At 39.0% G+C, this 14,913-nt stretch overlaps 1 protein-coding gene across 2 annotated transcripts in view; it reads right to left on the bottom strand.

Annotated features, from left to right (window-relative positions):
* Window positions 1-14,582, bottom strand: part of MLLT3 (MLLT3 super elongation complex subunit) — a 264,885-nt gene extending 250,303 nt beyond the window's left edge. Inside the window, exons 1-2 of one of the 2 annotated variants that reach the window (XM_004286220.4) lie at window positions 14,313-14,582; window positions 12,751-12,931 (exon numbers count right to left, since the gene is read on the bottom strand). In XM_004286220.4, the coding sequence (XP_004286268.1) occupies window positions 12,751-12,931; window positions 14,313-14,324 (193 nt within the window). In that variant the 5' untranslated portion in view covers window positions 14,325-14,582. Of the gene's footprint in view, window positions 1-12,750; window positions 12,932-13,853; window positions 14,070-14,312 lie in introns of those variants that run through there. The other variant, XM_004286221.2, reaches the window with a different exon arrangement.
* Between the last annotated feature and the right edge of the window lie 331 nt (window positions 14,583-14,913).

The following is a 14,913-nucleotide window of genomic DNA, read 5'->3' as shown; positions in this document are numbered from 1 at the left end:
GACCTTTTAAGACAACTAAAATTAACTCCCTCGTTTTGCAGAAATTATTTCTGTTAATTGTGTGTAAGAAATATTCATATCAATCTATCTGCATTGTATATAAAAAATGAAAATTAAAATGTAATTTCATGTTTTAGCTTCCAGTTATTTTTGTAGCCTATATATAAAACAGTACTGAAACCACTTTAATGCTAAATATTATTTGTGTTTATGCAATTATGCATCAATTCTCCATCCAAAAAGGACTACTTATTTCCCTGCCCCAAACATTATTTTTGCCTTGGTTTTGGTAGTTATTTTTTAACTTTTTATTTCTCAAAATTTAATGTTTAACTTCCAAATTATATACAAAGACTCACAAGCTAGAAGTGGATCTTTATTTCCAACTATAGACCCCATTTATTCCTAACACTATCACCATATATCTAAACATAATGAGAGTCCTTTCATTTGTAGACAATTTTTAAAGTCAGATGTAGGCTCTGGAAATTTTTCTACCACTACACATCAAGATAAACATATTAATCAACAAAGGTATACTTATCAAAACTCCGCAGGTAAGAAAGGTCAAAACTTCTCAAAACATTCCTAAGTACTCCAAAAATGTATGCTGTACTGAAATATTAAACACAGTTGTCCTTCTGTTACAAAGAAAAATTTTTGTGTGTCATGTACGTACAAGTCAGGTTAATCTGATTAATTTTACACCTTAACACAACATTAATTGTCAAGAAAGGTAACATGATTTACATCCTTCTCTTTAAAGTTTACAATAAACCTATGAAATATTTATGCATATATTCATAGTAATATTAAAAGAAAACACTAAGAATGACATGATGGTTAAATTTCAAATAACAAAATGTGAAAATGTTCCTTGGGGAAGACATTCCTGTTTATGTTCCAAATGAGATTACGTTTTTAAAAAACTAAAAAGTTTATTATAAACACATCCTTATGTACATTTAAGTATCTAGTTTAACTTTCACATAAGTAATATGTAGCATTCAAGGAAGCTTGAAAAATCCAACAAATTTTACTGATGACAAGAATTTCCTGACATCCCACCTCCCAGAGATAACTTCTGTAACACTGTGTGAAGTATTTTCTTCCCATCTTTTCACTGATGTATTTTTATCTGTCATACAATTCTCCAAATGTGGGTAAAGATGAACAACTCTGAACATTCTGGTATAAAGAAAATGGACTAAATCCTACTAAAATCAATGATCATGATAAATCACAAAAAAGAGACTCCACAGAAAGATATTAAGTAGCATTAACTACGAACTACTGTGCAGCCTTTACAACATAAGTATATTCTCATTTATTTGCTGCTCTCTTTAAAATGTTTGCATTTGAGTATTTTTGTATAAGTTAAATCCTTGGCTCTAGTCAGTCACTTGACAATTCCCTTTAACAAGTTGTAATGATAACAAGAATTATTTTTCTTTAACCTAAAAGTTATGCAGCATGCTGCAAGTAAAGACTGAAAGTGTACTTGCTTTTCAAGGCAACTTCAATTAAGCATCTGAATTATTAAACAGAAAACCCTGCAAGTATGTTGAGTGATCAAAGATTTGACATACTTTCTTCTAACCTGTTCACATGATAATTTAAGCCCAAGTCCCCAGTTATTATTCTATTGATAACAGAAACACTAATAGTTATGTGAAACATGATACTTCAAAAAAGCAAAACAAGTGACAAAATTTCAAGGTCTGGCCTATGTTATATGAAATTAAAAAAAAAAAAGTCAGTCAACTTTCAAGAAAAAAACACAGTGATCTAATGACCTGGTCAAGAGCCACATTTGAAGAAGAAGTTTCAAATAAACACAGAGTCTCATGAGTTCTTGGACTGCTCCAACCTACAAAAAGTAGTTGATAGTTGATATAAATGGCACCAATATAGTCAGAAAGTAACTTTTCATAACCAAAACTTAACCTACTTGGTGAATTACCCATGTTATCTTCTATTTCTCTGATATTCAACAAGTCTTTTACCCATGGTAAAATGGGTGTTCACACACCATTTAAATGGTAAAATTCCACTATACTGAAGTTCATATCAACATTTTGTTTTTTTTTCCAAAAAATCCTTGTCCAAATTACTACATTTATGAAAAGTGAGCAAACACATGAGCACATGCCTATTGCCTAACATGATAACCAATATACAGTTGATATGTAATAAGTGGTAGTTATTTCATCATTATAAAAACACTAGATCAATGACACACTCAGAATTTATCCTTTTTTAAAAACTAAGGAAAAATAATATTTCAGAGCTGGAAAAGCCCAAACACAGAGCTTACTCAGTCCAAACACATCCCTTTTGCCTCCCAGGCCAGAGCCTTTCCTGCTGCACTGCTAAATACTGCTCGTACCAGTTACTGGAATAAATCTGACTCCTATTTTTAAAGGTAAAAGGCTAGTTGTATTTCATGGATTAAGTAGTAAAAAAATGATCGACCTGTCCAAGTTGCTCAAATTTGTGTCCAGCTTTTAAACAAGCACTTGGAGTAGGTAAGAAAGAATCAGGGAGGAAAGATAGAAGAGGAGAAAAATTCATTTTTGCCTATAACTAATAAGCTAAAACCCATTCTAGAAAATGTGATTCTCAGCGGACACAATGTTTCCTGCTGAATTCAAGTGGTGGTTCTGTTTATACAAAGCCAGTTATTAGAGGTACAGAAGAAATAAGTTTCAGAAGACAGAGTAATAATTTATCACTTAGAAAAGGGGATGCTTAAATCAGGATTCTCAAACTCTTTCTGACTTGTGATATCCTCTTTGATGTTATACTTTTGCCCAAAAGGTCTACTGTCTATAGACTACATTGATGAAAGGTATGAGTACTATCCACAGTGATGCTATACGTCCCATCTCCTTGGATGTGTAACTCTAATGCAACACAGCAGGAACAATAGATATGTACACAAGGAGAGGTGAGCGCTGGACTGGCTGAAACATGTAATGCATGCCTGGTGCTCCATATGATGAGGAAAGTAGCTGCCCACTGCTCTGTGCTACTTGTGGGCACAGGTAGGAAAAGTCATAAAACAACCATGATAAGACAATCTGGAGCTATGTCAACATTTTGCATAACCTATCCCACTAAAAGCAACCAAATCCCAATAGCCTGACTCTCTGTTTTTCAATAACAGTCAGTACAAAACAGCTGCTTATATTATAGGAACAAGGAGAGAACTCAAACGAAAAAAAACATTTTGTAAAATAGAAGAATATTTCTTCAACACAAAGAAAGCTTTCATTATGCAGCAACTCGTATGAATGGAGTATTTCGGGTAAAAGGTATGGATGACATGAAGTCTACAATGAACCTTGTTTTTAAACACTCAAGATGTTATAAATGCTTACCAAAATAAATAGACACCTGGAATAATCTGACGTTAATCTTCCCCAACACCACCCTGAGAGGAAAGGGGAAGGAGAGCATAAAACCTATCTGTAAAAATTAAAGGCATCATGCTGACTAAATTTACATCCAGAAACATTAAGAAGAAAGTAAATCTCTCTACTGTCTAGGCCACTGTTATTATATTAATATTTTAGGAAATTGTTAATGTATATTTTGCTTTTAAAAATCAATACATGCACATAACATTTGGCCTGGTATTGATGGGAAAATAACCAACTAATGATTTCTGCTGGAAAGGAACAACGAAAAAAATTCATGTTTGGCAAAATTAAATATATTAAAATTTATTTGGCTCTGAGAATATCAATCTTCTAACTTGGGTAGTAACTAATTAAATTCAACTGATCATCTTTATAATCACTTATGAACATTATTTTAAATAAATGGCCCTCAGAATTAAGTTCAAGACAAGTCATAATTTTCTTTCATAAAAAAATGATGGTGCCTTGATTTTATCCAAAAAGTTAATCGTTAACTACTACATACCAACTAAATCACACCCAGATGCTAGCCTTATCTTTTTAGAAATTCCATGATAAACGGAATTGAGGCCTTCTTCAGGCCTCAGTCATTACAAACGTAACACACTTAAGTTAAAAGGATTAGGTCATGCAACATTATTTCTTAACACAATGTTCTGCATCCTTCAAGGAACTGCAATCTTATGATGGAGGGGGTACAACATATCAGGGAATACCTACCATTCCATCACAATTTTTCCTAATGATTTAATCTCAAAGGAAAACCTTCAATTAATCCATAAAATGAATTTGATTTTGCCTGAAAGCAGCTAGAGAACCTCTTCCTTTTAAACAGTACCTACCATGGTTACCACCACTTAATTAAGTCCTAGATCATGTCTACAAAAGCGGTTATGGCTGAACATGTGTCTGCTAATATAAGTGAATAATTACTCAGTGTTTCAAAAGTAAACATTTACCACCATTTATTACTAGTTATCTTTGCACCAGCATACTTGTGACCATTGTGTCTACATGCAAGATCACTTCACATTTCTAGGCTTCCGATTAAAAGTAAAATGAGAGGGTAAACAAAGATGAAGAATCTCAAGTGTCCTTTCCAGCTCTGAAAGACACAAGCACACTGAAGGCAGGGACCTCCTCTTTCTGTTATTTACATCTCCCCCAGTCCTTTCACTGTATCCTACACATATGAAGCCTATTGGTTAAGCACATTACCATGCCCACAAATTATATTCTTCAACAAAACCCCAAAACCAGACAGGAAAACAAAATAAAACAGATCAATTTGACAAAATTAAAAACTTATGTATGACAAAAAGATACCATACATTAGGCTACAAGAAACAGAAACAAAAATGGGACAAGATGTTTTCCACACAAATAACAAAGGATTAACATCCCACAGATAAGAAAAAGACAAACATCCCAATCTTCTTTTTTTTTTTAAGACAAAGGATATAAAAAGAAGTCAATACAGAGGAAATCTAAATGGTCAGTAAACATATAGAAAATGTTTAACCCCGTTAGGAAGCACAGAAATGCCAATAAAAACAAAAAGACACCGTATTTCAACTAATATCAAAAGTAACAAATCTTAAAATATCCTACATTGGCAAAGATGTAGAGAAAATGATACTCATTCCCTGACAGAGTATGAACTGTCACAACTGCTTTGTGGAGCAATCTGACAATGTCTAATGCAAATGGAAACACACATAAACTGGTATTCTAGGCCTATATCCAAAATCTTTTTCATTCGTACAAGGTACCAAGTACAAAGATATTCACTGCACAGAACAGAAAATGACCTATATAGTCCTTAACAGAAGAACAGAAAAGTAAGCATAGAACATACTCCTACAACAAAATACTAAGCAGAAAAAATTAAAGGGAATGAGTTGGCTCTCTAAAGATGAAATGGCAAAACGTTCAAAAACATATTGAGTACGGGGGAAAAGCAAGATGCAAAATTATTTACTCAAGGAAATGTTCTGGAATTAAATAGTAATTGTTGCACAATCTTATGAATATATTGAAAAAACACTGAATTTTACACTTTAAAGGGGTGAATTTTATGGTATATGAGTTATATCTCAGTTGAAAAAAAAGATTCACCCGGTATGATACTTTTCATGAAGATTTTAAGACACAATATGCTACTACCTGTAGCAATATAAATGTGCAAATGTACATAAATAGATGGGGAAAAGGCTGAAGAGTTGGAAGAAAAGGTTGGGAAATATTTAAACACTCGAGCCACATCTATAATACTTGATTCCCTAAAAATCAACAAGGAATCAAACATGATAAAATGCAAACATCTGTTCATTCTTGGCAGTGGGGATCTGAATATTTGCTCTATCATTCTTCCCTTTGTATTTTCCTATACGCCCCCCCCTTTTTTTCCAGAAATACGAAAAGGGCACAAAACAAGCATATTACAAACAGCAATAGTAAATATATAAACACATAAAGATATGTGGCATTACTAATCAAATAAATGCAAATAAAAATGAGGTATCATTTCATGCAGCAGATTGGCAAAGATAAAAAAAAATCTTTTAATCCCCAGTATTGGCAACCACGTGGGGAAATGGGCAGTCTCCCAACTCCTAGGGAAGTATAAACTGGTACAATACTTTTGAAGGGAAGTTTGGTAATGAATATCAAAATGTAAAATCTATATACATAAGGAAATTATTGGAAAAACCATTAAAATGAATATCTAGGATGTTCATCATAGCATTGTTCATAACAAATTAAAACTAAGAACAATATAAATGTTCAAATAAATAAATCTATATTTAATGTGATACCATCAAATTCAGCTTTAAAAAGATATCCTACCACATAACATGAGGGTAGGAATGCTCATCTGTGTTTCATCCCCAACTCCTAGAAGTATTCTAGACACATAATAGGAGCTCCAAAAAACACTTGTTGAATGAATTAATGTTAATTTAAAGTTAATTTATATTTGTGTGTATACATAAATATAAAAAGATGCCTACCAAAATATTAATTATGGTTATCTATGAAGAATTTTCAGGTAACTCCTTCTTTATATTTCTATGGTTTGGTTTTTCTACAGTGAACACATATGTATAAATTAGAAAATACAATTTTCATTTGCATGTAAAAAAATTAATGTTTGCATTCTTCATAAAAGCTGAATTGTACAACTGTGCAATGTAATTTCTCAATTTCTATGATCTATAACATAACAAAAACTTGTCAAGTACCTGTAATATCATCAGTGGGAAATTATTTATGCAAAAACTCTTTTCAGACAAATCATATTCCCAAAAATGAATACAGCACTACAAACAAAATAAGGAGAACCACAAAATACAAGAGAATAGAAGATTAAAGCATTAAAATATACATTATGAGGAAAAGAAAGAAGTAAAGACACTCTGGCCACACACACACAAAATAAAATGTTTTAAAAGAATATTAATTTGTATCACTGAGACAAGAGAACCTCTCCTTCTACATGTTAGCTGCTTCACTGAGTAGTAAAAACATAAAAACAAAAAGAAAGTATAAAAACCAAGGGGAAAAAACCCACAGAATTCTATAGTATTTCCATTAGGACAGTGTGAAACATTGTTTTAGAGATCAAAAATATCCTGAAGTCTGGACAATAAAGATTAAAGTCCAGTAAGTTCAGTAATATATCGAGTCCTTGCTTAATTACATAATTGCTATAATTGTGTTTAAAAATTCCCCCCCATTGCCAAATATCTAAACTTTCCAAGTTCTCTTTTGAAGACTTAAGTCACTAAGAGATAAAAAACAAAAAAAGCTCCACATCTTAGAACTGTAAAATCTGTGTTAAGTAGTGGGGATCATCTGTAATAGATGACCGGGAAAAGAGCTAAAGGGCTAAGGTTGATCCATAGAAGACCATTAGAAGGAAATGTCAAAGAACAAAGGAACAAAAAATCTTTAAAGAAAAATTATGAAACCAATGGATTCCCCCTGCCCTATCTACCTCCCAGAGGTACTTCTACAGAGGGTTACCTAAAATAATAGATGTAAAAGGCTTCTGCACCATAAAACGGACAGTAATGTTAACTGTAAAATATAGCCAGTAAAACCAAGTTTGGATTTTCCTTTTAGGAAAAAAAAAAATCACTAGATAATTGTTACACTGGAATTTAACCATGCAAATACCTTGGAAGATTTATCTTTTCTCTTTCAGGAAATGGTTTTTTTTTTTTTTTTGGCGGTACACGGGCCTCTCACTGTGTGGCCTCTCCCGTTGCGGAGCACAGGCTCCGGACGCGCAGGCTCAGCGGCCATGGCTCACGGGCCCAGCCGCTCCACAGCATGTGGGATCTTCCTGGACCAGGGCACGAACCCGTGTCCCCTGCATCGGCAGGCGGACTCTCAACCACTGCGCCACCAAGGAAGCCCAAGTATTTTTATTAGCAACAATAATAATGGTTACAAAGAAAATTAGCTTCCACATAACAGGGCAGTTTATCTGTGCCAAGTTGTAAGTTGAATATTTTATATTAGAGGTTCTCCGTGAACAAGTCTGGGGACCCCAGGATGCCCAAAATCTTTTCCAGGAACTGGCAAAATTAAAGCTATTTTCATAACAACTCTAAGACACTATTTGCCATTTTTACTCTCATTCTCTCCTGAGTGTACAGTGGAGTTTTCCAGAGGCTACATGATGTGTGATAACACAACAGACTGAATATAAAAGACATAAGCAGACCCAGTTGTCTTCTATTAAGGAAAATGTTAGAGATTTGCACACACACACAAAAATAAATGATGCCACTCTTCTCACTCTTCTTTATGTTTTAGAAAATAATTTTTCATTAAAATAGTATTTATGTGCTAACCTAATAGGTTGATGGTTGTTATCTTTAAACAAATTAATAAGTAATTTGTTCAAACTATTTCTGGTTAAGTTTGAATACAGTCAATATTAATAGATGCAATTTGCACAGAAATTCCTAACCCTAATTATCACTGGGCAATGATATCTACCCAAGACAGTTCAAGGTCACTTTTAGAGAGCTACGTGGTAATCCCTCTCTGAAAGGCGTAGTGTATATTGGGACTTTACTCTTGTTTTTTCATCTTAAAAAGTAATAAGTGCTCATTGGAATGCTTTAAATGTAAAGAATTAACATTTATTTTAAAAAATCAAACACTACAAAAAAAAAACCTCCTCATCACCACCAATACCATAGCATCCACTAAAGAAAACTATTAGTAAAAGTTTGGTGCCCATTCATGCAGAATTTATTTATTTACACACATACACACACATACTTTTTATCTGTATAAACACATATACTTTTTATCTGTATAAACACATTTTTTAAATGGGATCACAGTGATTTAGCTACTTGCCTTATTTCACCTACCATCTCTTGAAGATCTTTCTTTATCTACAAATAGATTTACCCTCTTTTTTAGTAGATTACCATAATCTAACTGTACCCAGTTGAGGTCCCTTCTATGGCTTGCTTCCAAATGTTTGCTATCAAAATAGAGTCACAAAAAATATGCTGTAACTTTGTGGATTTGTGACCCCATATCTGTTGGAAAATACCTATAAGTAAAATTGCTGGGCTGATGTGTATAAACATTTAAAATCTTAATAGATTTTGCCAAATGCCCTCCAAAATGTCCGTGCCCAGTTTACATTCTCACTAACCGCACATGAGATTTTCTCCAGCAATTCAGCTTTTTAATTGGTGAATTATACTTTATGTTGCTTCAAAATGTCAAGTTGTAAAACTGTTCTCACTGGTCATCTTAATTCCATACAGAACTCTACACAAATCTCAGAAGACTCACTGAATGTGTCAGTAGTCACCCATCTTTGTTTTTTCCATAAACCTTTTAAATACCTCAGGAGAGAAAATACTTCAGGTGCACATCGTATTTTCAACTAGTAACCCCTCAAATTTTAGATACCCTGATAAAAAGTTATTCAAATTATTTCGGAAAACTATTTAACACAAATCAGAACTACACAGTAAAGCTGGGCTCAAACACTTAAATCAAAGGAAAGTTATAAGTGTAAATTTATCATGCTTTATCTGCCCACTCAAAGGACTAAGGCTACAAATAAAAAGCTATCAAATCATACCAGTAGCCAAATTAGCTTACAGAAAATAATAAGCAACAGATTTCATATCATAAATGTCAATGGAACAGACTGCAATAGTAAGGATGGCAATAATTGGAAAGAAAGTTCACTCAAATTCACATCATGCTGAAAATGAAAACATTAATATTTTAAATGAAATGTTTTGAATATGACTGCATTTCAGTCATATCAGACTATTATAAATCTTTGATACTAATAAATAAAATATAGTCTTTTTTTGCAAGTAGATAGTTTTAAAATGCATTATAGTTTGACCTGCCGATTCTGTAATGGCTAATGGCTATTCCAGTCTTCACTATTTCATCAAAATCTTCTTTTAGAACTTTGTGCTAGTAGTTTTAAATTGAAACTGTCTTTAGGACAGAATAAAACCTTATTAATTCAAGTCCAATTAGCTCAATTCTGAAATTGTATACATAATTCTCACTGGGCAACAAGTTGAACTTACTGTAATTTCCTCCTCTACAAGTTCTCATAATATTACTGTGAAATAAAGGAAATCAACCTGAAAATCAATTCGCTTTTCCAAACCAAAGATTTATGAAACTAAGAACTCATCCATTTTTGTGGCTTGAGCAGTTCATCCTCAGATCTAAGCCCACTTCTGTTTATCAACTACCGTATATATTGAAAGTGATTTAAATTGTCATTATTAATAGCCATTTACAGTTTACAGTATGTGCATTTCTTGTAACTCAGATTTTTCACAAAACCATTTTTGCAGTTTCTCCCATTTGCAATCCTCCTGTTTATAGTCCATAATATCAAAAATATAACACCTTAAAAAAGTATGGAAGTAGACTTAGAAATGCCTGGCATTCTTATTCTGTATTTATTCTTATCATTTCGAAAGACCTTATAAGCCAAAAAATAAGTCCCAGGATTAGGTGGAATGTTTGGTGTTACCTTAATTTACAACTAACTATTCCCAATGAACAGAGAAACCTTCTCTTGCAATCTGAATCATGTGTAATTACAGTATGACAAGGTCTCTCCTGGGCTATGTAAGCTGGCATTTTTCCCAGGACTTGTCACATCATGGGAAGCACACATACAAATAAAAATCCAAAAATAAACATTTTGAAACAATGGCTTATAGGCTACATAAAGAAACTCCACAGTTGAGAATAAAAATTGAAGAGCCCAACCAACAAGCAGACATCTCTCACTAGAGGCGTCTGAGAAGACATCAGTGTTATCAAGCCACTTACCACACCTAGCAACAAAACTCCCAGGTGTGGACTGTACAGACAGCACTCTCAGGTACCCTCAGGCTGGACAGAAAATCATTAAGTATGGGAAATAAAAGCAAACGTCACCACACACACCCACTGAAGCAGAGAAACAGTGGTGAAATATGGAGAGGTTGATCATCTTTAATTTCATAATGCCAATTTGTTGATTGTTAAGGTGCCTAAACAAAGTTATCTTAAAAGCTACATCTTCGGCCAGCTGGCTTAGTTTTTCCTAACATAATAAATATTGCTTTTGTTGTTGTTGTTGTTAAGGGTATTTCACCTTGAAATGTACAACAGCAAGTAGTTGTAACAGTGTGTACAAAGGATCTTAGAAGGTGGTTTCTTTTGTTTAAACTCCTCTGCTGTGGCTCTATGGACACATGGAAAAGGGAAAGCGAGATTCCAAAAAGCATCAGACCCAACCTCACATAATGACAGAAACTTGACAATACTCATCTTCATTACAGTTCGGAGGAAAATTTAAGTATAATATCTCTGGCTATATTCTGATATAAAATGCTAACAAAATCTAAATGTTATTTCCGATAGACCATGCATATACCCCTACCCCTCTATTAGATGGTGGATTCATTTATTAACCATCCAGCAAAGCACATCAAATTCAACTGTTTGAGTTTTCAAGAGCAGCTATAAAACAAACCACTATAGGCAAAACATACAATCCTAAGTCCCATTACAAGAGCTCTGGAAACAAAAATAAGCATTAACATAAACCTCTGCCACCTCTAAGGCACAGAGCATTTCTCCTTTCTTTATTCAAGCCCCTGAATGTTCAATAATTTCCACATAGCTCTAAGCAGATGGATTTATTATGATGTTAAGCTAAGAAACTGCAGGAGTTCTAGATGCCAATAAAGATTACAGATCAAATGGAAGATAACTACTAACCATTGTGTCGACTTAGATAAATAAACCTGCTCACAAACAAAGCACCTTATTGTATTTGTACTGTTACCTCCACTAATCCAACTAAAACAACCAGACAGTAGCTTTCCAGAGGCTGAAGGGAACAGAAATGGAGATTTCTCAAACCCTCTTTAAATTTCTTGTAAAATAACACTCTGTTCCTCTTTTTTCAAAACTGTCCTTTATGGAAAATGTTTGGGACCGCAGAGGCTGAGCAGAATTATGCAAACCAGACACCAAGGCTAAAAACCAAGGTGAGGAAGGAATGAAGCAGAAGGCAAGACAACACCGTTGCTCTGAAACTTAGCTTCGACCTTTGCAGGGACTCTTCCCTGCAGATCACATGGGGCAGACACTTCTGAACGCTGCTCAAAATCGAATGAGCAACCAAGTGCCATCGGGGAGCCAGGGACCAGTAAGTGCCCCCCCCAAACCGAACATAAAATCCTGACAGTGGGAGGTCGGGGTGGCTAACCCACAAAAAGAAAAGTCTATGACAACTGGTACCTAAAGCCTCATACACAGGGAAGAAGGCAGAGAAGACCCTAAAGACAGGCGACTTCTCAAGAGGGAACAATAAGTACATCCCATGCATCCTCTGCTAACAACACAGGTAAATCTCAATTTCTCCAGGTTTAAAAAAAAAAGGCGCAAGCTGTTTATTCCCTCCAGCCCCGCTCCCCACGCCTCCAAACCCAACAACTAATTGCACCTTCCCCGCAGAACCCGCGGCTAACCCCAGAGGACCGGTGAGGGCTGGCTTGGGATGAATAAACACTCGACACCTGACAGTCCTTTCTCTGCGGTGACTTTCACGGAGCCGAAGTGGCGCGCGCGCGGGCGGGAGCGGGGACCTGGCCAGCGCGGCGCCGCGCACCCCGGTCCCGAGCTACGCCAGCGAGCGCGACGCGGGGGGCGGGGAGAGGGGCAGGGGGACCGCCCGGGCCAAGCGATTGTTTCCTCCTCCAGCAAAGACATTTTTTATCAAGCTCCTTTTGTATTCGAGCCCTACCTCTTTTTGGCCTAGGAAAGCTTTCGTGCAAGTGGAAGACGACTTTCTCCACAAAGTGCTGTATGTTACTGTGCTCCGGCCCGCGCACGAACACCATCCAGTCGTGGGTGAAGCCTTCCACGGTGGGTTTTTTCCTCACCTGGGCGCGGTGCCCCAGCTCCAGCTTCACCTGCACGGCACACTGCGGGCAGGGGGGAGGAGAGACAGCCGTGAACAACAGGAAGGCGACCGTTCGACACTGAACGTTGCGCCTGACATTTTTTTTCCTCCTTCTTGAAACGCACATAAAAGGAAACGGCGGTGCCCTCTGCATCCACGTTTCACGCGCGTGGGCGCGCACACCCCACACCCCCAAATACACGCCCCCGGGCCCGCATCCACACCCGCCGGGATTGTAACGGAATGTTACCCCCGATCGGGAAGAGGGGTCTGGTTGTTGGGGGGTAAAGAGGGGCGAGCACGCTCATCCACTACAAGCACGACAACGAATGCATCGGAAACAAATTAGAGACAATTAGGAGGCAATGCCCGGGCGGTTGCCCGGCGTGGGAGGGGAGGTAACTGGGACTCCCGAGGGGGGTTCTGGCGAGCCCCCACCCCGAAAGTGCCGCGGCGACAGGCACACGCCGAGGAAGTCTTTGTGTACGTGTGTGTGTGCGTGCGTGTGGAGCGCTGTGCCAGGCGGAATGGAAACTACAGGCAGCCTCCGCCGATGGGCACAAACTCCCGTGCTCTTACCACGGGGTTCGTGCACAACAAAAGTGAGACGTCGTCACACACACACACGCACGCACACACACACGCCCGCAGGAAAACACGCCGAGGCGTCCATAACTTAAGGCACCCCGCAACCCCCCCCCGGCGAAAAGCCCCACGCGATCGGCGAGGCCAGAGAGCCCCCGCAACACACTTCCAAGAGCCAAAGTGGCCCCAAAGTACCTCCCACCTCCCCCAAAAAATGAAATTCGGAAAGGCAGGGCGGCGGACGGACAGCCGCCGAGCCCCGACTGCGCACAGCCCGGCGCGGGGGCAAAGTTGCGTGCGGCCCCGCCGCTGTCAGCCCGCACACTCCAGCTCACACTCGCGCGCCGCGGAGAACGCACCATCGTAGCGGCCGGCGAGGCTGCTCGCCGCGTCCCCGGACTGTGCCCGCGGCTCCCGGCGGCGGCGGCAGCTGAAATATGGCTGAGTTATTATTCGCCTCCTTCCACCGTGTGTGAGTGTGTGTGTGAGTGCGCGCGTGTGAGCGAGAGTGCGCTTCTTGCGATTGCAAAGAGAGGCGAGGAGGGAGGCGCAGGGGGTGGAGGGGCGAGTGTGTGTTAGTGTGTGAGTGTGTATGTGTGTGTGTGTGTGTGTGTGTGTGTGCGCGCGCCGGGGGGGGGAGGGAGGGAGGGGAGCGGAGGCTGAGGGAGAGGCAGCAGCTCCCTGCAAGCCGTACCAACCTTTCTCTAATTGGAACCGCGGAGCGCTGGCGCTGTCTGGGCTGCGGCGGCGGCGGCGCAGGGCGAGGGAGGAAAGGCGGGGGGTGGGGGTCTTTTATTATTATTTTTGTATGTACTTACCGAGCTAGCCATGCCTGGGGGCCCGGAGGTTTGCTGGGGTGTTGTGTGGTACCCCCCCCTCCCCCGCCCCCCTCAGCTGTAATTCATGAAGAGGCTGCTATGAATGAGAGCGCGCCCAGGAGCGGAGGGTAGATGGCGGACATTCTCTGCCTTTTTCCCCCCGCGTTCGCTTGCTCGCTCGCTCGCTCGCTTATTAAACTCAGCCCCAAAAGCAAAAGCAGCAGCAGCAGCAGCAGCTCCAGGGCCAGAGGATGAGATTCCGGAGCATGCGCCGTGGCGCCTGACACCGGGGCTCCGAGCCTTACGGGGCGGAGGGAGGGCGCGCGGGCGGGGCGGAGCGGGCGGGGAGGCAGAGCGAGCGAGCCAGGGGGAGCTCGAAAGAGCCAATCACCGGCCACCCACCCGAAACCCCGGCAGCCCGCACCGCCACACTGGAACGCCTCGCTTAAAGTAACAGGTTCCTGCTGGGGGGTGGGGGGAAGTAGGGAGAAGGGCGGGGAAGGGGCGCTGGAGTAGGGAGAGCGGCCAGCTGGGGAGCCATCCCAGACCCTGTGTAAACTCCTCTCGCCCTACAATAAAAAACGGATTAAAACTGCTGGAA

This window comes from Orcinus orca, chromosome 6, assembly GCF_937001465.1.
Source record: "Orcinus orca chromosome 6, mOrcOrc1.1, whole genome shotgun sequence".
Classification (NCBI taxonomy): Eukaryota; Metazoa; Chordata; class Mammalia; order Artiodactyla; family Delphinidae; genus Orcinus; species Orcinus orca.
The sequence above is the reverse complement of the archived record's forward strand: the minus strand, read 5'-3'. Positions and strand labels throughout refer to the sequence as shown.